At 43.0% G+C, this 26,225-nt stretch overlaps 1 protein-coding gene across 6 annotated transcripts in view; it reads right to left on the bottom strand.

Moving 5' to 3' along the window:
* Window positions 1-26,225, bottom strand: part of PTPRA (protein tyrosine phosphatase receptor type A) — a 259,596-nt gene that overhangs the window by 58,322 nt on the left and 175,049 nt on the right. For all 6 annotated transcript variants that reach the window (XM_073342939.1, XM_073342931.1, XM_073342934.1 and 3 more), the window contains 3 exons: window positions 4,528-4,606; window positions 2,639-3,001; window positions 1,410-1,430 (listed from right to left, as the gene is read on the bottom strand). In XM_073342939.1, coding sequence (XP_073199040.1) covers window positions 1,410-1,430; window positions 2,639-3,001; window positions 4,528-4,606 — 463 coding nt within the window. The remainder of the gene's footprint in view (window positions 1-1,409; window positions 1,431-2,638; window positions 3,002-4,527; window positions 4,607-26,225) is intronic.

Below are 26,225 nucleotides of genomic sequence, written 5' to 3'. Positions count from 1 at the left end.
TCAAGCTTTTTATTACATTCTAATACATGCTGGCTTGTAGCACTGAGAACCCTGTTCACTTTTATTGCCACTTAACCTCACACTGGGGTCTCAGCACATAAGCAAATTGCCCCCTTTAAGAGAGAGTCCTGTACTTGTCCCATTAGCTTTGCCTAGTGAAGGAGGAAGCAAAAAGTGCTGCCAGACAGAAAGATGAATCCAGAGATCACAGTCAGGCTGAGCAGACTCTGAAATGGGGGCTGCTGCTATGTAAAATCTGAGCTCTGTTTGCACCATCCAAGGCTCAGTGAGAAAGACAAGAGCCCCCTAAGAATGTGACTGCATGTAGCTACCCACTGGGCATAATTCTACACCAGTGCAACAGAGAACAGTGACCACGTGCGTGCATTCATGCATGCGTCTAAAGACTATGGGTCAGATCCTCAGCTGGTGTAAATCAGAATAGTTCCACTGCCTTTAATGGGGTGATGCCAATTTTTATCAGATGAAGACCTGATCCAATAAAGAAGCTGGGTCCAAGAATTCCAGGAATGGCTACCCTGCAAGACACACACTTGTAAGACAAAGCACTGTAGGGAACAGCTATGGACTGGCAGGGGATGGACCAGATGTGACCTAATAGGTCTCTCTCAGCCTCTAACTTCTGTGATCCTTGTTTGTGTTTTTCTTACTTGTAGTATCTCCTGATAAGTCAGCAGCAGCATAAAACAATTGTCTTCCTTAAAACATTGTGACATGCACATGGCATATGGGCTGGAGGAGGTGGGGAGAGGAAAAGGAGGCGAGGGATGAACAGGTACTGCTTCCAAAACATAAAAGAACCAAACCATTCACTGAACACAAAGTTCAAAGCCTAAAAATAAATGGAAAGGGCTTTGGAGATTTAAAGTGCATTTCTCTCAGAGTTTCCAGCTTTTACAAAGCTAGCTTCTTTTGAACATTCATGCTAGGGAAAAAGCCCACCCTCATCTCCTTCCACGGACCCACTTCCCTCCTGGGAATGGCAAGGCAGACACCTGGGACCAGTGAGGAAGCTTGAGTAAAAAAAGGTAGAACCAACCATTCAGAAACAAGGCTCACACTTTACCATACAAATCCATTTATAAATAGTTTACAAAGAGTTGATAAACTACTAGATGTAGTTAATTGATTGTTATTGAGTCCATCAGGCTGCTTATAACCATGGCTTATGATCCGCTCTAAACACTTTTTAGTGAGGCGCTTATAACAATTGATAATACATGCTACTTGTGTCTGTAACATGCATATAACATTTATCAGTCATTTATTAACCCTTTATAAAATATATATTAATGGTACCTTAATATGAAGAACGATCGAAACAAGGGTTCAGTTAAAACCAGTCAGGCCCTAGGATAGAGAGTGAGTGTCTAATGGTAAGCGCTTACCTGGGCCTTTTGACGGCTCACCTAGAGAAAGCAAAACAAACCATAATGAGTGTCAGTGACTGAACCCTTACTCCTTTCACCAGACATTGTTATTCCAATCCCCAGCACTTCTACAGCCCTTTCCATCTGTGGATCACAAAGCACTTGAAACCCTCTTGTGTGGCAGAGTGATTTCCCCCATTTTACATAATCATAGATTTTAACACCAGAAAGGACAACTATGGCCATCTAGTCAGACCCACAGCATAACAGGACTGAGAATCTCTCCCAACAGGAAGTATTCTCTTCATTATACAGATGTGAAACAAGCACAGATGAACGAAATGATCCCAAGATTACACAGCAGGTTAGAGCTAGGAATAGAATTCAGGTCTTTTGCCCCCCAGGCCAGTGCCTTAGCCACTGAACCACACAGTCTCTCAGGTTACACAAAGAATCTGCGGCACAGAAATCAAGGGCCACATTTATAAAAGTGGCCTTTACTGTAAGCTCTCTGGAGCAGGGTCCGCCATTGTGTTATTCACTTGTTCAGTACCTACTGTTAGGGGGCCCTGATCCCTTTCCTGGGCAATTCCTTCTTGGATCCCATTCAGAACGGTGACCTAGATCATCAGCTCTTTGGGGCAGGGACCGTGTTTTTCATATGTGTTTGTATGATGCCCAGTATGAGGAGTCCCTGCTCCCTGACTGGGTCCTTAGGTGCTATCAAAATACAAATACAGAGTGATAATATCTGCCCTTTGGACCACTAAAGCACTTCAGCTGAGCAGGATCCCAGTGAGTTTTTTTTCTTGCTTATGTGTTCTTTTAAAGAATGACTTCGCAACCCTTGGGACTGGGTATCACCAGACAGATGAGGAAAGAGATAGTGGTGATGTGACTGGCCCAAAACCTGTGGCAGAAATGGGACTAGAAATCAGGACTCCTGGCATCCCAGTCCTGTGCCTTAGCCACATACCATTGTTCTTCCCTGGACACAGCCTGGGTTTCATTTCCCTGTCTTCTAAGTATAAGGGCCAGATCATCAGCTGGTGTAAGTCAACTTTGCTCCATTCATTTCAATGGAGAGGGGCCAGTCTACACCAGCTGGGGAGCTGGCCCTAAAAAGTTTACTTCTGGTTTCCAAATGTTCTCAGCAAACAGAAAAAAGAATAAAGCCAGTATTAAAGGGGCGAGGGGCCTGGAGCACAGGGAAGAAGAGGAAGGAATGAAAAGTGTCCTTGCCATACCTGAAGTGACAATGGTTTCTGGAGAAGTTACTGCCACAGTGATGTTCCCCATTGCAGGCACTGTCTTTATGTCTTGTGAAGCGGTTTGTGCAGCAGAAGACGTCGTGCTGGGTGGACTGGAGGTGGACCCAGGTGCAGGCACAGTTGTCCTCATGGTATGGGTTTCATTACCCAGCAAGCTGACAGTGGTGTGAGGAGGGAGCTCTGTGGCTTGCGTGGTAGTAGGCCCAGGCGCCATGCTAGGTACGGTCATTGGAGAGCTAGCATTCAGACTGTTTGGATTAGTGCCCTTTCCGCCATCTGGCTCTGATGTAGGGGCTTTCACGGAATGCTTGGTGGAGGTGTGCTCTACGGACGGTGGCACTGGAAGTAACAAAGCACAAGATAACCTCCAATGTCCTTTTATTCCTTCCCCTCCCCAACACTGGGGCAGCTGAACCTGGGAACACCAAATGGGACCAATTCTCCTCTGACTTTACTTCAGTGCAACTCCATTGACCTCAGTAGAATAACACTAGTGTGAAAGGAGAATTAGGCCCTGCATCTGAACCGCAGGAGTTCAGTGATTGGTAGGTGTCTGATCCAGCTCCCACTGAAATCCCTGGGGAGTCTTTCCAGTGGCTTCAATGGGAGCTGGGTCTGGCTCTAGACAACCAGGGATATGTGACAATCTCAATCCTTCCCATTCATTCTCAACCATAGATTATTTAAAAGGCAGGTTTTCAGTATTAAATGCAGCTGACCTCAACTATCATTTGACACAGCAAACGTTTGTACTGAGTTAACAGAGTCCAAATATAGTTTCACTTGGCACTGTGTGAGGATCTGAATGGAGGAAAAGATGACTTCCCACTATATTCCCTGTCATGGCAGTAAGATCAGCGGGGGATATTGCCAACAGGAAGGCACAAAGGCCACCAATGCCTATCATCCACAATTGCAGGATTTTGGTCAGGTGGGATGTGCCCACTAAAAAATGCTTCAGGGTAATGCAACGAATGCCTCAGGGTTCCAGCCAGCACACTGTGGGGTAAAACTTCCCTCCTGTCCCCATCAGGCAATCAGGATTGTCCACCTGAATGGAATCAATGAACCAAGGATTATAAAGAATTTGCATAAACCCTGCTGATACAGTATCTGTGTGTTCCTAAAGCACCTATTACCTGGCATGCACTGGCAGTGATAGGTGTATCCAGTGCACACCCCTTGACGCAATCTCAGTATCTCTAAACACATACTAGACTTAGGGTCCGGAAAGGAAGAATTTTTCAGTTGGACCACTGGTAAGATTGCTTAATCAGCATATAGGGCTTGCTTAGCCTTGGGGAATTGCATCGTCAGACTTCACTGATACGTTACACTGGTGCAAATCCTTAATATAAACACACGGCACTGGTGCACAATGGGGCGTGACCAATGTATCTTATCCCAGTAGGTCGCTGGGTATGTTGCACTAATGCAAGCTCCATCTTGCATCACATGTACACTTGGGATTTGCATACTGTAGCTACATCAATGCAAAAAAGTCAATCCCACAGTACGGAGATGGCTTTAGATCCTGCAGTGATAAGGGCAATAGAAGAGCAGATGTTTTAGACAGATATTATCCCCTGCCTTTGCTACCTTAACTATGAGCATGACTAATTAAAAAAAACAAACACACACACAATAAGTGAGGATCTTCGATGTTTGCAGGTCCAGCATTATCTTCTAGCAGACACCATATACTGATCATCTTTACCATCTCCAACTCCTGTCAGACACTTCTTCATGGCAGGTAATTAAGGGGATGAGGGCAATAAATCACTAAGGATCTGAGGATCTCCTCATTCAATCCCGACTACTGTTTACAACCAGAAGGAGAGGAAGCGATGAACATCATCTCTCACCTGAGGTAGTGACGTGCGCACCTAGACACATCAGGCCACTTCCAAGCAAGAGGACAAAGAACCACGAATCCATGTTGACCTAGAAAAGAAAGTGAACATGCTGTATTAGAGCTCCTGTGGCACTTCCCTGTACCAGCTCAATCACAGGGTGCATTACCAACCACTACTCACACCCACATCCAGGAGGATAGACGACTGAGATGGAAAAGTCCTACTACTAAGGTCAGTTAGTCCATCTCTCTGCCCCATCACATACAGGGAACATGTGTAGGATTGCACTCCACAGAATAGTCTCCCCAGCTTTGTCCAACACAGTTATCTATAACACTTTGCTCTTATATAAAGCTTTTCCCTAGTAGAGCTTAAGCAGCTTGACAAAAGGAAATATCATTACTCTTATTTTACTGGTGGGGAAACTGAGAAACAGAGCGGTGTCTAAGGTCACCCTGCTAGCTGGCGAAGGAACAGAACCCAAGTCTCTTGAATCCCAGTCCAGTGCAGTGTCCACTAAGTTACATTGCTTCTCACTGAGGCTTCTGAACTAGAGACTAGTAAATTCAGTAAATTGCATTTTAATCCGCTTGGGTTTTGCACCTGATGTTTGATGTCAGTACAAATTAATCTAAAAGCACAATTCAATTGGCTCACAGAAGTCAGAGATGGAGAGGACCTACTAGATCCCATTTAGTTAATCAGTTTCCATTGCAGGGTAATTCCCTGTAGTACATGCTATTGGCAATTGTCCAGTTTAATTTTCAATGTCTCCTGGGACAAAGTTTCTACCGCTTCCCTTAACTGACAGACCGTTCTACTGATTAAGCCATCTCATTGCCAGAGAAGGTTTTACTCTTGACATTCAGCCTATTTTTTCCCTTCTCCTATGACATCAGTTCTCACTGTATTTATTTTGTTCTGTTTCAATCTGGGCCCATCCCAAGCTCTGGGCACCCAGACAACACTGAAGTCATAAACACGCTAGAAACAATGTCCAAAATACAAGGTCCTCCCAGCCCCACTCAAACTGGGACTTGTACCACCCACTCAGCCCTCTTTCCCACAGAAAGCCTTGCAGAAATCAAACTTGCAGGATGACCTAAAGGTCAACAAACCCAGGCTCTCCTGGACCAATGGGGGAACTCAGTTCTAGAGACAAGGACCCTTCATTGAAGTCACCCTGCTGCCAGCCCCTTCTGATTAAACTGTGGATTGCTAGCTTGAGCACATCAAGTGATCTGAACTACTCTGGTATCACACAGGGAAGAAGTTGTCTCTGCGATCTGGTCTGCCCTAGTGAGAGCAAATTGCTTAGAAAACATTGCATCCACACATAAGAACGTTCCCCAAATGGCTTCATAACCAGTTAGAACAGCCAGTCTTCCAGAAGGTTTAATAACTGGTTAAAGCTTAGCCAGTTCAGTCTGAAACAGTTTAGTGCCAGCATGAACAGAGGCAAGCTGAAATGGTTCAACTGGTCGTCTTGCAACTTCTCCCAGAATGCACTGCTTCTGGAAGCCAAGCCAGGAATTGTGGGATAGCTACCCAGAAAACAATGGTTTAGGCTAGGGCTAACGTGGGTGCGTTCAACTGGTTCAGGCATGGATAATGCATATACACTGAACTGCTTGTGCTGAAACTGGTTTAGTACAACTAGTTTAATTCTCTATTGTAGGGAAGGCCTCAAAAATTCTGAACCTAAACCTTTTAAGGCTTTTAGGGTTACAACCAACTCCCTCACAGGTAACCGTAAACCAGTGTAGATCCTGGAGCACAGATATAAAGCAAGAAGCATCACATGCTCAGTACAACTGTTCTAGTTATACTTTCTCCCTTAAGCCTCCTAGAAGCATCCAGATTCCCCGGATTTACACCAAGACCATGCGAAACTATAGGATTTTAATGCAAAAATCACAAAGCAAAGCAATTTCATTCCAGAGCAGAGACGGTCCTAAGCCATTGTTTGTGTAGAGATCCTAACCTTCCCAAACTTTTGGGGACTGGAGTGAGGCTTTTTTCTCAGGCCTCTCTGTACTTCAAAGGTTTGTGAATGTGAGCAAACTTCACCATAAACCATGCAAGCTTCCATCCTTCAAGGAAACCAAAAGCAGGAAAGCCTCACCTGGTGTCAGGTTGCATCACAAAGACTTTTTTCATTACTGCCATCTCAAGCACAGCCATTTATTTTTCTCAGTATGAATTACTAGTCTGTGACGGATCACAAGTAATGAAGACAGAGCAGAAGGAACACAAAATCATAGAAAAATGTAGGACTGGAAGGCACCTCAAAAAGTCATTAGTCTAGCTCTCTGCGCTGAGGCCACCTGACAGGTGTTTGTTCAACCTGTTCTTAAAAAGCGTCCAATGATGGGGATTCCACAACCTCCCTTGGAAACCTATTCCAGTATTTAACTATCCTTACAGTTTGAAAGCTTTTCCTAATATCTAACCTAAATCTCCTTTGCTGTAGAGGAAGCCCATTATTTCTGGTCCTACCTTCAGTGGATATGGACAACAATTGATCAGAGTCCTCTTTAGAACAATCCTTAACATATTTGAAGACTTATCAGGTTGCCGTTCAGTCTCTTCTTTTCTCAAGACTAAACAGGCCTGGTTTTTAACCTTTCCTCATAGGTCAGGTTTTCTAAACTTTTTATCATTTTTGCTGTTCTCTGGATTCTCTCCAATTTGTTCACATATTTCCTGAAGTGTAGCACCCAGAACTGGATAGAATACCCCAACTGAGGCCTCACCAGTGCTGGTTAAAGTGTGACAATTACCTCTTAACTCTTACATACACTCCTGTTAATACACTGCAACATGATATTTGCCTTTTTTGCAGCTGTAACACAGTGTTGACTCATATTCAGTTTGTGATCCACTATAACACCGCCCTAAGTAGTTCTAAGTAGTTCTTTTGTCTAGCCAGTTTTTCACATTTTGTAGTTATGCATTTGATTTTTCCTTCCTAAGTGAAGTACTTTGCCCTTATCTTTATTGAATTTCATCTTGTTGAATTCAGACCAATTATCCAATTTGTCACGGTCATTTTGAATTCTAATCCTATGCTCCAAAGTGCTTGAAACCCCTCCACAGCTTTGTTTTATCTCTAAGTTTTATAAGCATAATCTCCACTCTGTTATACAAGTCATTAATGAAAATATTGAATAGTACCAGACACAGAACCAACCATTGCGGGACCCCACTAGACATGTTCTCCTAGTTTGACAACGACCTATTGATAACTACTTTGAGTGTGGTCTTTGAACCAGCTGTACATCCACCCTGCATTAATTTAACATAGACCACATTTCCCTAGTTTGCTTATGAGAATGTCATGTGGGACTGTGTCAAAAGCCTTACTAAAATCAAGATGTATCATGTCTACTGCTTCTCCCCATTCACTCAGCCAGTAACCCTGTCAAAGAATTAAGGTAGGTTGGTTTGATATGGGTTGTTCTTGACAAATCCATGCTGTGAAATTAGCCTCAACTTTACACCTCCACCCATACACTAGTGTGCCTCTCCGCAGAAGAGCGCATACATGGCTGCTAAAATTCAACATAGGTTTGGCCAGAAGGGCAGACCCCCACATGCCATAATCATTCAGCTGCTGGAAAATGGTTTCTCCAAACACTTATTAAGAAGTACATGATTAAAGATCAGGGGCAGTCAAAAGGACCCCAGCAGGGCAACTTGTGAGCTCTGGAGTTTTCAGATTGCAAGGTATGAGGTTCCTCCACCAGATAATCTGAGGAGGTGCTTATTCTGTGCAAATAAGATAGGGAAGTCTCTCTCCTCTCCCCAACCTTTCATTTTTAAAACACATTTGGGATTTACTCGCATATGCCAACACTGGATTTAGAGTAACATTTTGTATAAAGATGAACAGATGAGTCACTGTATCTGGGAGGCTTCCTATTCACACTGAAACACCACCACTTAGTACTCACATGGCACTTCTGCTCTTTAAGTCTCTCTATGCAACCCATATCTGACTGATCAATGGAAAATGTGTATACTGCACCTCCCATCACCACTTCTTATTTCAAAAGAAAGGCATTTTGGACTGTTCCCAATTTCCATCAAGCTGGATGCCTTCTTATTGCATGCCTAAGCATACTGCATGGAGGAACAAAGGCATTATTTGCCCAATGACAGGTTTCAGAGTAGCAGCCGTGTTAGTCTGTATCCTCAAAGAGAAAAGGAGTACTTGTGGCACCTTAGAGACTAACAGATTTATTTGAGCATAAGCTTTCGTGATCCATAAATCACAAAGGGCTTTACATATTATCCCCATCTTATAGATGGGGAAACTGAGGTGCAGAGAGGTGAAATTTTGTCTGAAGTCAGAAAGAATCAGAAATAGAACCCAGGAGTCCTGAATCCAAGCATAGTATCCTATCCACTGGATTAGGCTGCCTCCTCCTGTGGTAGAATGAGGTTCATAGGGCACGTCTTTTTTTTTTTTTTTTTTTTTGATTCCTCACTAACTGAAGACAGGGATGAAATCAGACTGCACAATGACAGCAAAGAGAATGCTCTCCATACATAGCCATTATCACTGTATTGATGAGGGCTACAGGAACTTACATCAAAGACACATAACAATTCCTGGAACAGCCCTGTGGGCAATTGCTAGAAAGGCCATTAGAAGAAGACAAAATGATGTAAGTCTCTCCTTGCCTGTACAGTTGAGTTGGCTAACACATCTTGGACATGATTTAGGATTACATAAGTTGTAATGCAGCGGTCTGCCTTAACAGCCCCCTTGAGATATGTTTAAAAAAAAGTTAGTTGATTCTCAAGCAGATTGCACAGGGAGGAGAAGGGTTCAGAAATGCTCAGAGAGATCACTGAATAGAAGGCTTGGGAGCGAGCTGCTAATGTCATCAAGTATCACTTGCCAAAGCTGTTTCATCACCTTAAAAAATGATCCACAGTGCAGAGCAACAAAGAGCACCCCATGTAGTATGAGACCTTTGCAAGTCAGTCTTTTCCCTGAGAGAATCTCTCCTGTCCCGTTATTTAAATAAGTCCTTTCCCCAAATGCAGTATAAATAAATGACAGAGCTGTGCTGAGTCCTTAACGTAAAAGGCCTCATGCATCCTTCCCCAAAGCTAGAGCAATCTGAGCCTCCCCTCCCCCACTCCTCCGCCTTCTGCTGATTCGGAAACAGAGAGGAAATACTTGTAACGTTATCAATATAAACACAGCTCTTGGCTGGCTGCAACATCCTGTGTGCTTCACAGAAAAACACCCTGACGTCATGTCTCTGGATCCACCAGAGAAAAAGGACCCGACTGTAAGATGGCTTTCGCCAGACCTCCGCAATGAGCGTTAGCAAGACTGTGCAGGAGCGGGGGAGATGAGGAAAGCGACAGGGGGAACTGTACCAGCTGAAAATAATTTCCAAATCGTTAACGTTCTCAGCTTTGTAATGAGGCTTTAAAAATTTATTTTGAAATATTTTCATATTTACATTAGATAACAGCCGTGTGCATTTAAAGAGCCAGACTCATGAATGGAGAGTATGCAGGGAATACCACCTCCCTTACAGCGTTCTACAGTAAAGCTTACAGTAGCACTACTGCAGCTTGAAGCTATAGAATACAGGGAGTGGTGGAGGGAAGCAGATACTGACATCCCTCAAAAATATCTTTATGAGGCACCACATGGCTCACATGAATGGTAACAGGATACAGAGCTGCTCAGCCATAGGTCAGCAAATGAAATGCAGCCCAGGGACACTATCACTTTCTAGTATCTCCTATATATAACTCCTACTGAGCTCCATAGCAATTATCCATATCCTACAGGGGGAGGACGGAGCCCCTGTAAGTAGCAGTGATCACAGATTGCTACCATCAGACACTTGTTCATTAGCATGGCACACATGTCCATCCCATTATCAGAGGCATCATGGTCAACTGAGTAGGACACTGGCCTGAGAATCAGGAGATCTGGGTTCTACTCCCAGCCTTGCCTAACCTACTGTGTGACTTTGGGTGAGTCACTGTTTCTCCTCCCACCCTTTGTCTGACTTGCCTATTTAGACTGCAAGCTCTGTGGGGCAGGGACTTATTATGTTTGTACAGTGCCTAGCACAATGGGGCCCACATCTCAATTGGCTTTCACAGGTGCTGCAATAATATACACTGTTGGCACCCAGCGGAGAGGCTGCAGGAAAGAATGCCTACAGAGAAACCCCCCCCTTCAGCCCTAGAAGCAGGTAATCTGGAGGAGGGAAGAGGTGTAATACTCAGGGTGTTGTCAGAGCAAGCTTCTCCACACTATCAAGTTCACTAGCACTAAACTGCCTGGAGAAAAAAGCCTCTAGAATCTACTTTACTCCAAGTAAATATGACCCCCATTATTAAGGGCTTCAAATCTGATCAGCCAGGTGCTGAGCCACTCCAGCAAGTTGCTGGGATGCCCTCAGCTCCCACTGACATCAGCAGGAACTGAGGGTAGTCAAGTATTTTACAGGAGGTGGTCAGCAGTTTGTAGGATGGGGCCCTTTATGAGGCAACTTTATTTCTCTCTCTCTCTGTTTCCTAATGCCACAATGAAAGCTCCAGAAGCCTTTGCACTTTGGATTTCACTATTATTTTTCCCTAAAAAAACCAAAACAAAGTAGCAACCTCCTCACTGTCATAAGAGATTTTTGCAATTTTTCATTTTTATTTTAAATCCCATGGTGCATTTTTTGGGTACATTAATACGGATTGACTAACTCCCTGTGTAGGTCTCTGCAGCTTAGACTAAGCCTTTGATGTGTCACCAAACATCATTCCCACCTCCTCAGCCTTCACATTCCACAGTAAATAGAAAGGATGAGTAATCACAACAATTACTGGCCCTTTCCTAAAGTTCACTTCATTTTATTTTTGCTTTTGTAGAAGCAGATCACTTCCATGCAAGTGACAGCAAACACAGCACATGCTACATGGAGAGGAAGGATGGGCTTGTGGTTAAGGCACCGGGCAGGAACTCAAGATCTGGCTTCAATTTCTGGTTCTGCTACAAATTTCCTGCATGATCTTGGGCAAGTCACAATCTTTCTGTGCCTCTGTCTGCTATCTGTACAACACCACTTCCTTTCTCTTGCCAAATTATATTGTAAGTTTCTTTGGGCCTATCTCATACTATGCGTATGGATGGCACCTAATACAATGGGACCCTAATTTTCCCTGGATCTGTGAAAGCAACAGGAATTATTATTTACTTGTACTACATTAAAACATAGCAACCCCCAACTGAAGTCAGTATTCATTGTGCTAGGCACTGTACGGACACATAGTAAAGCCTACCCCTGATCTGAATAGCTTACACTATAAATAGGTAAGATGGATAAAAGGCCAAAGGGGGAACAGGCAAAAAAGTCACAGAGACTAGTCCATAGTCATAGAGCAGTTCAGCAGCAGAGCAGAGTTTAGAACCCATATCTCTCATATCTTCATCCAGTGCCCTAACCGCTGGTCACACTGCCTCCCAATAATAATAATAATACATAAGCATTACATGGTATAAAACTCCAGCTGCCAAGGGCCATGCCCCAAATGCAGAAAATTATCTGTAATGGACCACAATTAGGGAAGGAATGTTGCTCCATGACTAGACCTGGGAATAAGAATGTTCTTGTTCTCTCTCTAGCTCTGCCATAGGAAATGACAACAGCCTTTGTCTCAGTTTCTCCAACTATAAATGGGCACGTCAATATTATTTGTTTATTCCCAAGATGCTGTGCAAGGTTTAATTCATTCATTAAAGTTTGTAAGGGCCTTTAAGACCACAGATGTAAGGTTCTATATGTGTAATATACTCTATTTTGGGACCTTCAGGAGTATCCTCGCAGATAAATGCCAGTGTGCAGAGCCACAGAAGCAGAGAATAGGGTCTGGGGGACACAGTTAACATCCCGCATTTAGTGGGACATTACTACACTGCACACTACGTAGTACTATAGGAGCCCCATCACAAGCTCCAGGTTCACTGGTCCTCCCTGACAATCAGTGTCCAATAAGTGCTAATGCATACTTCAGTTTGACAAATCGGTGTAATGAAAATGCTCAAGTAATCATTACATCAAGTTCACTGGTCACATCAGAGACCTCACTGAGTAGGAGGCAGAATCATCACAACGTGGAGATGATGATAGGCAGACATGAAGCTAGTCTGAGAGAACAATATTTCTTGAGCCCTCTCCATGAGTGGGGTCACAAAATGCATAGCATTAATAAATGAACCTCATAATAGCCTTGTGGGTAGGGAAATATTACTAAGCCATTTAACAGATGTGGAAATTTGAGTGTCAGAAGTTCAGGACATTTAAAAACAAACAAATGGGGTTTTTGTTTAGGTGCCTAAATATAGACAGCCAAATCCATATTTAGGACCATTAAGATACTGAGGGTATCTGAGTACTGTACTGAGGGTACTCCGGAACTTTGTAGAGCCAGTGCTTGCACTGTCTTGACGCCTATTAATTAGCCAGCTTTTACTCCATTTAACATGACACACATTAAAGGGATTAAAAGCTGGTTCACTGATATGTCTCAATGTAATTGTAAATAGGGAATCATAGTTGAACAGATTTGTTTCTAGTAGAGTCCCACAGTAATTGGTTCTTGTACTATTTGACATTTTCATTAATGATGTGGAGGAAAAAATAATCACCGATAAAATTTGCAGATTATACAAAAACTGGGGAAGTGGTCAAGGATGATTAAAGGATCAAAAAATCTGCCTTATAGTAACACTAACAGACTCAGGAGCTCAATCTATTTAGCTTACCAAAGAGAAGGTTCAGGGGCAACGTAATTACAGCATGGAAGTACAGTAAAAGCTGTTTTATCCAACACATTGGGGGAAATGGGGGGTGCCAATAAGTGAAAAATGCTGGTTAACTAAGAGGGAGGGAGTTTGGGTGCAGAAGGGTGATTGGGGCACCAATCTAGGTAATTATATGGTCCCAATTACTATGCTGTAGTACTCAAGATCTTCCTTCTAAGGAGTGCCATATAACTGAGCAACCAATAAAGTTTAAGCATCAGGATAGCTATCATGCCTCAACTTTAAAATAGAAGTGTTAGAGGATACCGTGCACATTTGACATCTTTCAAATCCCATTACAGAAGCTAAGCTCCTATTAGGAGGCACTCTGTCTCAGTCTCTCATGTAAAGGATGCTTAATTGTGGCTCTTGACTACACTGAAATCTATGCTAAACACTGTTATGATAACAGGAAGAAAGCGGTTTGCCCCCTAGAACAGCTTTGTTAAGAAAGCACAGTGTACACAAGGAATAATAATTTACCTGATACAGTACAGCAACCACATGATAATTTCCTCCCTGTTGCCACAGCAACACTTCTGGTATACCAAAGATTGCTAATGACAAAACTGGAAAATCAGAGACTGCTAGTTAAGATACATTCTAGTTCTCTCAAGGCTCCACATTAACTGCATTACAACAGTAAGAACAAGAAATGGCAGGTCAGAAAGTAACATCTGTGTGTGATAATTACAGATGAAATTCAGGTCACTCCTAAGGGAAAACATCTTTTGCAAGGATGCTTTTTCAGTGGTAGTTGACCTGGACGGTAAGAGCACTCATCCATTTTAATGTCTTTATTTCTTCTCCTATTTAAAAGAAAGTCAACATTTTTGGAGAAGCATTGTCTTTCTCCTTTAGAAGATTTCAATATAAACAATAGCTAAGGACTGCATATTAAAGGGTGATCTAGTGGAAAAGCACAGGACTAGTGAGACTGGGTTCAACTCCCAGCTCATTTAAGACTTCCTGTGTGATCTTGGGCAAGTTGCTTCATCTATCCATGCCTCAGTTCCCCAGCTGTAAAATGGGATACTGCTTTGCAAAGGAGGTTGTGAGCATAAATCCATTAATGATGTGAGGGCTCATATAGTATAGCTATGAGGGCCGTATACTTAACTTGAAAGATAGAAGTTCAGGTTTGTTACTAAACTACACATTAGTCACTCGTAACTTCCCAGGGATAGCCATTTGAGCTAAAGGTGTCTGAGGGAGGCCAGGGTCTGAAAGTTTTTCCCTTTCCTATTATTTTCTTACTTAACTGCAAAGTAGTTTGGGCTATAGTTTGTATGGAATACTTCATCCAGAAGAATGTTGGTTGAGGCCAGTGATCCTGCCAGGCATGAACATTTCATGTGCATGCTAGGAGTTCATTACTGGAACCTGGCAAATATTGCCACAAATTAGTTAACTCACACAGCTATGCGGATAGAGGTTCCTCTGCTTTACAACATTTACAATACCTTATTTTTCCAAATCTCACTAGACTGCAAATATGATTAAAGCTGTCTGACATTTCCCCAGCTCTGACTAAGTACAGGAAGAGACAAATCCCACAAGAAACACCTGCAGGGGACAGTGAGGGAGAGGGCTGATTGCTACCGCAAAGGCATTACAGAAAAGGTGGATAAACAAGTCCCCCAAACCTTAACATTCTGATAGCAGCTAATGAAATTCTATTGTTGGGAAATGACAGACCAGGCACTTCTCTGACCCCACTGTCAGCCCTGCCTAACACATGACAGCTAAGTTATATTCACTTGGGCCAAATTCTCCACTCACTCCTTATTTACACTAGTGTGAGTGACTACAGAGTCAGAGAGCCACCGTTCCAAACTAATCTTGAAGCCTGACAACCAAAGAAGTCACCCAAGTTTAATATTTAAAATGAAAGGCAAACATGTAAAAGAGATGCATAGATATCATAGCCAGATCACAGAGTGCGCCAAGTGTGTGCATACACCCAGCCACCAAATCTTTATACAGTATACATGGATCACATCATCCATCCCTGAAATGCAGCTGTCTATGGAGTGGATAGTGGCAACCATTTAACAGTGTACAGCAACATTACCCCAAGATCTAGATTGTAGCATTTATACCACTGCTCTACATGGGGTAGGTGGAGATGCACTACTCCACGAGAAGTGCTACCAAAATGGTGCTTTAGGAAAGTATGATCTCTCCCAGGGCTGCACCATGTACATGGTATGGTGTGTGTGAACAATCTACCCCAAGCTTTATAACAGAACAGGTTGCTCCCCGGTGGGCTGGTGTGGAGGAGGGGGTTATGGCCCCATGTCCTTCCTCCATTTCAGTAAGTTACTCCACAGGGAGAGCAGAAGCTAAGCAGTCCCAGCATCCCCCAGAGCACAGGGACCACAACATAGGAAGCCCTCACAAGAAATGGTGAAGAGTTCTTGTGTGCCATGCCCCCTACCTCAGGTGTTAGCATGAGGGTCACTCAGATTTTGGTCCCAAGTATTTGGAACAAAAAGCGTGGGAGAATACTGTATCCAGCTGAAACTACAGGGGCAGTTTTGGGCAAGTGTAACATAACTAAATAAACTAGGACGCACAGATGGAGCAGCACATGAGAGCAATCTACAGAGATCCCAGAGCAGGAGTCTGATGTCCTTGTACTGATTTTCTTCCACCAACAGAACATTAAATAGGATATTATTAAGCTTCTCTGTCTGAAAACATTGCACGATTTTAGCTTATACCTGGAAAAGTTGATTTGAAGCAGGTATCGTGAAGCAGGGGTAACCTGGGAAGCCAGATTGTGTAACAGCCATGTGACACACCACTTTTAAAAAAAAAATACTGGAAGTGTGACAATCAGAAGAATTTCTAGGATACTGATCTTTGCTTCCTAGCCCCCATTACCTGACATGGCTCAGGGTCACAAAAGATTAACAATACCCTGCCCCATGACAAACTCAACACTCACGGACTCCAGTGGCTACTGTTAGACTGCATTTCATATCAATCAGTTTTCAGGAGACCCTGCCCCAAGGTTGCCCAAATTTTCCCCATCTGAGAGGCATGCTGGTAACTTGCTAGAAGCCAGAGGGATACAACTAGTTTGCTTAGACATTGAGCACATCACTGGTGCCCTCACCTAGGACAAAGATGCAGCCCACCAGAGACTGCACCTGGAGTTTGGATCAAGCTAGTGTAGTGCGTGCTGAGATGCAGGCAGTAATGGCTACAATGACCCCAGATCACAATTCACCACCTTAAAAAATGCCTGAGTCCCTGCATATTAGATTAACAGAAGTAAAGTAAAGTGAGGAAAACTATATACAGCCGCTATTGACTGTACAACTGTGCTCTCACCACTGGACAAATATAGAGGACTTTAGATATGGACCAAACGTTAAAGACAACCACTGGCATAGAACAGCTCCTGTCAGAATATCATCTATCAGAGGACTCTGCAGGGCAGAACCATCCCATCCACTCCCCCAGCTTGCTATCAGCAAACAAAAGGACCGTGTGCTTGTATCCTGCTCTTAATTTCTAAAGCCCAGTCTCTCTGCCTGGATATGTGCAGTGGAGTCAGCTTTTGCAACATGCATCTGTTTTTCCACAAAGGACAAAGGAGACCCAAACTTCCGCACCTTTTCTTTTTTCATGACTGGAACAACTGATTACAGTGCCAGGGCTTTTTTTGTTTTGGTTTGGGGTTTTTTGGTGGTTGATTTTTAAAGGCGGGTCTAGACAATGCTTCCCATTTACTGTGAAGGAAAAAAACCCGTCAGATGATGAGAAAGGGGGCAAAACCTGTCAGCCTCACTTTAACATAACAGGCATCTTTTAGAGATCTAAAGCCATGTGGAAATCCATTAAACCAACAGTAACTATTCAATTATCAGTGGACAATTAATCAACGGTGCTGTTATTGATTACTAATGAGCAATCCAATTCGCACCCAACCACTGATTGTAGTAGCACATCGGATTAATGACAATTAGGCTAATTAGTTTGTATTAAAGTAAGAGCTCTTTTCTCTGCAGTCTAGCTACTCCACATCAACTATAGTGCGTTACAGAAGAAATGGTGCAGTGCTTTCAGTATAGGAGGGTCATATATGTACTATCTTGGGGTGCTCTAGTGAAGGAGCAGCAACAGTGCGACATCAGACCGTAAACTCTTCTGGACAAGGAATGTGTTTTCCTATGTGGCAGCACGCCCTGGGATTCTCAAACATTTCCCAAGCATGGAGCATATCTTAACTGAGAGATTGTCATGTGGACAAACTCCTCTCCCACTCATGATTGCATAGACCATCTCCCCTTCCATTCACAATCACATACCATCCCCGCCGTAATAACCTACATAGGAAAGTAAAACTGAGGAAGTATTTAACGTTGTTCATTGTCTTAGTGTGATTTAGTAGCTGGGAACAAGGCCAAGAGCCAGCATCATGTGATCAGACAGCACACGGACCACAGTTTAGGAACCAGGTGGCCCAACAAAACGGGCCTCCAACCCTAAATGAATTCTTTAGGGGGCTGACACAATACAAACAGTAAGTAAATAATAATCCTTCTGAAAACAGTGTGCTTCAGCTGTAAGTATAGAAGGAAGTAAAAGTTTTAACCTTTTACTAGGCTTAGTATGAGGCTTTGGTGTGATCACATCTGGAGTGTCTGGGAAATTTGTTAATAAAAAGATATGGACAAACTACAGGAAGGTTAGAGAAGAGCCACAGAAATGACTGAAGAGGGAGGACTGAGTTTTGAGGAAAAACTGAAGGTTTGTCCACATATGGAGTTATTGCTATAAAGCTATTTGTGAATAAATCCATGAGTGGTCACTCTTATGGAGTAAGAGTGCCCCTTTCTGGTTTAGCTTAATCCAAAATTGGATTAAGTTTATGCAGAAATAGCCACTCTTATTCTGGAATAAGAGTGTCCACCCATGAGAGTTATTTAGGAATAAGTATTACTCTTTAATATCCACACCCTTCCATATTCCAAAACAACTTTCATGTGTAGACGAGCCCTCAAAGAGTTAATATGTAGTGTTTGGCTAAGAAATTAGCCGTGAGGATATTGGAATACAGTAACAGGCTATGAATATATGAAGGGTGAAACACCTCAGAGGCTGTGGAATTACTTAGGATGGAAAAAGGGACAGACGTAGAAGTAATAGGATGAGATTAAAAAGAGGAATATGACAAAGCTTCCTGACAGCCAAATGTAGTAGTCTGTGGAACAGTCTCCCAAGTGACATGGAGCAGACCCCTTTCAGCTGGGACGTTGAAGACAAGACTCTACAAAACGTTCACTAAGGAACAAACTTGCATGTGCAGGGAGTAAAGATGGAGGTTCTAGCAGGAATTTACCTCTCCCTGATCTCTCTGTTTACTCATATTGCCTGCATATTGTCAATTGATTATGAATTCATTTGCTTTCTTCTTTCTCAAGTCAGGTGACATGACTCATGACGACAACAAATGGAATCTGTTTCAGTGGCAGACCAGACCAAAGTATGCTGCATTGATCTGCCAAGCAATCTGGGCCGTTTCATTCTGCCTCCTGCCCCATTATAAAGGTGAACTCTGAGAAAACTCAAGATAGGTTCAGAAAGATATAGAAGTTAGGGATGGAAACACTCTGCAAGGTCGCTCAGCCCATCACTCCTCATCAAGGCAAAATATACTCCACAGAAAAGACAGAGCAGACTAGACTCCTCAATTTTCCTTCTGTGGCTCATCTCCCACCTAATGAGTTTCCCCATTAATCTCCTCTCCCCTGCTCAAGAGACAGCTACACTACCTGCAAACTCATTCAAGACCACAGCAATGGTTTGAAGTGACCAGCAGAAGAAACAATGGGACAAGCAATGCTTTTTCCTCACACCTACCATCTGAAGTTAAGACCAGCACCTCTTACCCTCCCAGAATTACAGCCTGGAAAAAGACTATTCACATATACAAATCATCTTTCTCACCCAGCTCATCTTTCTGACAATGCGGGATTGTTACCCTGAACTCAGATTAGGAAATAATCCTATTCTCTGGCACCTGAGACAGCCAAATATCAAGTGAAATTTAAGTATTTAGGGCCAAATTGTCCTTTTTCAAGCATTTGCATGGAGTGGAGGGGTAAAATTAGAATGAAAACCACAGTGAATTTTTACACAGTTACTGATGTAAATGTAAACTCCCCTTTGACATGATATATGGAATACCTGTCCTATAGGAGACATTTATTATAGAAAACAGCTTCAACTGTAGATATAAGCAGGGTCTCATACTGACCAGGGTCTCATTTCACCACCCAATCTGAGCAAGGTGCACAGGTAAATGTTCAGCACGACAGATGTTGCAACCACATGCGGTATCTTTGGGGATCTTATTGTAAAAAATTTATGAATGTTCTGTGTCTTGTTGCATGTTTGGGATTGTATTCTACTCCATTGGGGAGGGTTACCACAGTTCCTCCAGGGACTAAAGACTGTAGGGGTGATTACTGCAGTCCCTGGCATTGTACATGGCTCCAGAGAAGTACCACCCCATTTTGATTCAGCAAACTGATGTGACCTTTTGTCCAAGGGACCCAATCCTGCCAAAAGGCTGGAAAGATGGGAATTTGCCAGGGTCTCCATAGGACTGACTGGTAAAGCATTTAGATCCTGTTCTTGTTTTATGTTTTTTCTGTATGCTTTTGTCCTTAATGTACTCTGTTTTGGAAGAGCTATTTGGTTGTTGTGAAATACTGTCCTTAGAGAGAAAGCAAAGAGTAGGGCTGGACATATGTCAAACCTGCTTAGGGAGAATCACAGTGAGTACAAGGTACTGCAGGTTAAAACACTGGGTCAGGAGGGAGTGAGATGCACGTCCCTGCCCAGAAAGAGGTGACTTCTAGAGCCCTCAGAGGGCATTCCTGGGGCAGACCACAGGGAAAGGGCAAAAGGTGCAGTTACCTTGAAACTGTGACAATCAGCTCAGAAGGTGAAAAACAAGTTCAATTTTTAAGTTTTTTTCAGTCAACCTATATAAGAAGATGCAACAAAATTCCTGGATCTTTGTGCCAGATTCTGAATTCATTTACCCTTATGTAAGTCTGGAATAACGGCACTGACCTCACAAAGAACCTGCAGCCCCACTGACTTTAAGAAAAACCGTAAGTACTCAGAAGTTCTGGAAAAAAAAAAAAGGGCTGCTTATTTAAATGCCTAAGATATGAATTCAGATGACTAACTTTAAGCACCCACATTTGAAAACACTGCCAATAATTCATACCCTGTTTCCACCTACCACCAAGAAGGTTGAGTTTAACGATGATGTTTTCAACTGGGACTTCTACATCAGCATTTCAGCTGTTCAAGGCATAGTAACAAATAGTGATTCCCACAACAGAATAAAGATATGAAGGGACTCAAAACAGAAAACTGTTGCTAGGGTTTACAACCAGTGATTTTTGGCACAACTCAACCGATGAGTATTTCAATTTCACCACATATTAAAAATGTGATACAATTGGGATTGAAAAGGGGGAAAATGTCTGTCATTCTATCCTGCAGTATTTCTTCCACAAGGATGTCATTTAAAATTGTAATATTCTGTAACAGGCTTTAAATTGAAGTGAACTTCTGGAGCAGGCTGTCATTTTCAGTCGGTGTCACATTATTTAACCCCACACTGCATTGCTTCAATCTCTAGCGTCAGGCAAACCATACTTGGGACTCGCATCATGTGTTAGCAAGGTTGGGAAGCGGACCAGGATCAAAATCAGTGGGGTTAAAAGTTCAGTAGACTTCAGGGTACAGAGCAGTAAAGGGTGTGTGTTTATTTTTATTATAGAAACTAGGAAAAGAGGAGAAAAGCAGCCCAAGCGAGCTGGGTAGGAGAGCTGTGCAATACTCACGGGAGTAAATATAGGAAGTAAGAGGTGCATCCTTTGTCTAGTTCTGTACCTCTGTTACTTACATAGCTCCCTGAACCCTCATATTCATTGAGATATCTACGGAATTCTCTCACTGTTGCCCTAGTACAAGTGCAGCTCCACCAATCCTAACCACATTGCGAGCGCTCGGACAGACCATCATGTTGTCTAGATAGGTTGCAAATGGGGTTCACTGACACTGTGATTAATAAGACACGAAGACTGCACTAGTGTTCCCAGCATTGCCAGTTATGGTAGAGCTGCACTGATGTTATGACAACAGTGGAAGAACCTGAGAATGTCATGAGCCAAAGTCTTCACCGGCATAAATGGCCAAAGCACCACTGAATTCATTGGAACTGTACCCATTTACGCCTGCAGAGAATCTGGTCCCCTGAATGCACATACAGCCAAAGTGTGCTAGGTACTTCAGTTTCAGACCCATAATCTCAAAGCAATCCCCAGCCCAAACCATGGCCGTTTGCCTTTCAAACTGAAACCAAGAAAAACCACAGAATCCTATGTGGTTTCTGCATTCTGGGTTTGTACAAAACTAGTAGCTAAGGAAGTTGCACCTGCCCTGCTTTTGGGTTTCAAAATGGAAATCCCAACCTCTTCTTCAACTCTGACAGAATAGAACTGAATTTGGCCTTATTTTCCTCCATATTTTGAGAACCTCAACACTTTCTGCAAGAAGGACCTTTATACTGTTGGGACAGTAATGCTATAGGCCAATGGGTAGCCACAGTGCCTTCAGCAATAGCTCACAAGCATCTGAAACTACTTGGCTGAGAGAGGGAACATTGGGTAAGACAGTGTGGGATCTTTCACTTTCTCCTGGACAGTTCAAGTGAATAGATCCCATTGGTGTGGAAGTCCCACCTGAATACCACATTGTACGGTTAGCAATAAGGTGAGCCAAAATTCTGGTGTGGAACTTGTGAAAAATGGGCAGGACTTGTAGCAATCCCCCAAATAAACCAGTGTGGATAAAAATTGGTTTGGTTTTTTTTAATGGGTTTTTTTTTATTTTGTCATTTAAAAGTAACTTAGACAGTTTCATTTTCAGGAGAGACTTAGGTAAGTAAGAATGTAAACTCGTCACTTTCGCCTAGGCATATTTGAAAATTTTCCCAAGTTGACCTGAAATCACTAATTCATTGACTAAAGTTAATCCCTCTATTCCTTTAATAAATCATTTAGTTGTAAATGTAAAACATGTTTTCATAAGAAAAGTTTATGTATCCAAAATATTTAAGATTATTTTAATAAAAATTAATTATATATGCTGTTGTGTGTTTAATTAAATCCCAGTTAAAATCCTCATAAGCATAAATCATAGTCTACTTTTTGCTTATCTAGTAAATAAGCAATATGATTCACCATTTTCTAAAATACTAAAAATGTACAACAAGAAACTGAAAATATTAAACTATAATTGCTTAAATAAAATGTATATATTTATGGCGTACCTTCCTAATAGCAAAAAGATGTACCAAATTAGAAAGGATCTGTTTAGTTGTAAACCAACATGTTTTAACGGTTCTATCAACCGCTGAGAACACACCTTTCTTTAGAAAATAAAAGACGTACAACTGGGAAAGTCGATTAAAATCAATTATTTAAATCTGCCTGTTTGATAGTTTATTTCAGGGTCAATATGATTTAAATCAATCCACCCTGAAATAAACTATCAAATAGGCAGATTCCCTGTTTACAGCATTCCTTAAATGCTGTATCCTTACAGACTCCAGGGGTTCAAGCACAATACATGCATATACACGATAACCAGGTCCAAGCTCAGAGTATTTGGCAGGTTTTCAGTTTCACTCAAGACACCCAAGGGTCTTCTCATCATGACAGCCAGGTAATGCAGTCAGATATCCATCTAGAGAGACTTTTGTTTGAAAGTTGTAGATCCTTTCAATTTGTCCACAATAGACACAAATAATCTGCGAGATTTTCTAAATGGCTTAGTCCCATCCTGCTAAAAGGGAAAAGCCCTTCTGACAACAAGTGCGTGCAATACCGTGTCCTCCATATTCAGGTGTGCTTTAGGGAAGAAAGCTGGGAGATGAATAGGCTGGTTAATGTGGAACTCAGAGGACACCTTGGTTAAACGTCTGGGGTGTGATTGTAAGGGATGTGTGACTCCCCAAGGCAACAGACACACCAGGTGTACCTGTTACTTATTGGGATAGCCTCCAAGCATGACAGCATTTAAAACTGGGCGAACCGGACATGCACTCCCAGCAATCTAAAGCTCCCAGTAGGGGAGAACAATTGAAAGGACAACAGTCCTCAACAAGAAAGAAAAAAAAAATTTAAAACTACCACCACCACCAAATATTATCATGAAAAAAACTAAACTACTAAGTCTACTGAGAAAAGGAACGCAGCTGAGATGAGATCAATTTGGACACTGCTAAGCTTTAATTTCAGGCCCACGCGGGTGAGACGGAAAGGAGGGTGGTTCATCTATGCAGCCCTCTAGAGCCACAGTGCTGTGCACGAGGCCGGACAGAACACATACACAGGCTGAACACACTGCTATCTAAAATCTCCAATCAAAGGCATCTGAAGCACACGTGCATCCTGACGTGGAGCACCCATGGGAGCACTAGGAATAATATGCTGCTTCTTGGAGTGTTTCACAGAGGGGGACCTGAAGCAGTGAGTGATTACGTTATTTACCCAAACAATTCACTTACCCAAATAAACAACAGGCTGAATCTGAAGCAGAGTCAGGAATTGAACCCCAATCTCCTGAGTCGCAGCCCACTACATTCCTGGGACATGGATACTCATCCAAAAGGAACTGGTCTAACACTTTTCTAACATACATCACAGAGGCCATCAAAATGATAGCTTGGACTGGTAGTAACCAAAAATAACTGACGGCGAACTGGTGACCTACCATTGTACCCCATAACTTGTTCCCTGAGCTCAAAAGCTTACAAACATCATAATTCCTATATAAAAGCAATGTCCTGAGCCTAACAGTCTTGAGTATCTTTTAAAGGGACTAATGCTGGAAGTAGTTGTTCCACTGAAAACATCTATTTCCACTATCTCCCTCTCTGGGAATATAATACACAGAAGATTCATCAGTGTTGCCATTAAATATGAGACTCCCCTAACCAGGGATTAAATGGTACAGGAGATTAGTGACAAGAAAGCAACAAAGGGAGCTTTTTGTAGTTGCAGTACAGACACAAGACAGCTGATGTTGCTAAAGCCCAACATTGTATGCGTGTGCATAGTGGCCAAGTGTAATGACCTAATCTCACTTTGGCTGCCTGAAATCCAGTCTGCTCTAGGTCAGGGGATAAATCCTCCCCTGATTTACCTCCATCCCTATGCAACTGCACCATGGTCAGCGGTGTGAATCCGGGCTGAATTAATCCCCTAACCCTTGTATGAAACTGGATTGATGGTAGGATATAGCTTTACATGCTCTGGGGGGATGAGCCCAGCACCAGTTGTTCCATTTATACATTAATTGGTATTGCATTAACCAATCTCCCAGAGTAGTGGTTCTCAAGATGGGCTCCACAGGCAACTGGTGGGCTCCCAACCACTCCTGAGTGGTCCTCAAAGCAGCTTCTGTCACAATGGGGAAATATATGTCAGTCTCCAAACCCTGTTTCTTGTTAGATGAAGCTCAGTCCAGAACCTATGTAGTGTCTCCAGAGACCTTGTTTTTAAAACCAGCTACAGTAACTCCTCACTTAAAGTAGTCCCTGTTAACGTTGTTTAGTTGTTACATTGCTGATCAATTAGAGAACACGCTCGTTTAAAGTTGTGCAATGCTCCCTTATAACATCGTTTGGCAGCCGCCTGCTTTGTCCACTGCTTGCAGAAAGAGCAGCCCGTTGCAGCTAGCTGGTAGGGACTTGGAACCAGGGTGGACTGGCAGCCCCCGCTTTCAGCTCCCCGCTCCCCTAAGCTCCCTGTGCAGCCGTTGCCCAGCAGGCTATCAACTGCTGGCAGTTCAGCTGTCCCTCCCCCCACTACCATGTGCCTCTCCTGTCCTCTGCCTTGGAGCTGCTCCACGAGCTTCCTGCTTGCTGGGGGGCGGGTGGTGGTGGTGGAGGGGTGCGCCCTAATGTCAGGGTGTTTGTCCCTCTCACCCTTGCTTCTGCACCCCGCTTACCCCATCTCCATAGAGCGGGGGGGGGGGGTTAAAAACGACAAGGCTCCCCACGGAGGGAGCTTTCTGGCAGCAGCCGTGGGCTCAGCTTGCTGATTAACTTAACAAGGCAGTGTACTTTAGAGTGGGTCAGCGTACTTAAAGGGGAAATGTGCATCTCTCACACACTTGTGTGTGTGTGTGTCTGCCATACTGTCTCCCCTCCCTCCATTCCTGCTGCCTTGTAGAGTGTAAGGCTACATTAACAACGTGTTAACCCTTGAGCGCTCAGCCAATTGCTAGTTCATCATTTAGCAGTAAGGCATTCCCTGGGAAATATCCCACCCTCTGACTTCACCACCTCAACCAAGCTTCTTTTGTCTGGCAAAAAAAAATTTCCCTGGAACCTAACCCCCCTTATTTACATTAATTCTTATGGGGAAATTGGATTCGCTTAACATCGTTTTGCTTAAAGTCTCATTTTTCAGGAACATAACTACTACGTTAAGTGAGGAGTTACAGAACATTAAACTCAAAAAACACTTCACACCTGTGCAGCCGCTTCAAAATCTCTGTGTGGGGGTATCTTCTGTGAAATTGCAACCACAATGAAATTTGCAGATAAGACCAAACTAGGAAAGAGGGAGGGGGGGAGGGGGAGCAACGTAGTGCCAAATATTAAGTGACCTGGAGAGATCAGGACTGAAAATAGTGAGGAGTCCTGCATGTGGAAAGTGGCAATATTCAACACGTACAAAACGAGAGGGATGTAACCAAGTAGTTGTATTCACCAGATTAACATTGATTTAATCATGTCTTCTTAATACTGTCCTCA

The sequence above is a fragment of the Lepidochelys kempii genome, chromosome 4, assembly GCF_965140285.1.
Source record: "Lepidochelys kempii isolate rLepKem1 chromosome 4, rLepKem1.hap1, whole genome shotgun sequence".
NCBI classification, from domain to species: Eukaryota; Metazoa; Chordata; order Testudines; family Cheloniidae; genus Lepidochelys; species Lepidochelys kempii.
Note: the sequence above shows the minus strand (reverse complement) of the source record. Positions and strands in the feature narration are given on the sequence as shown.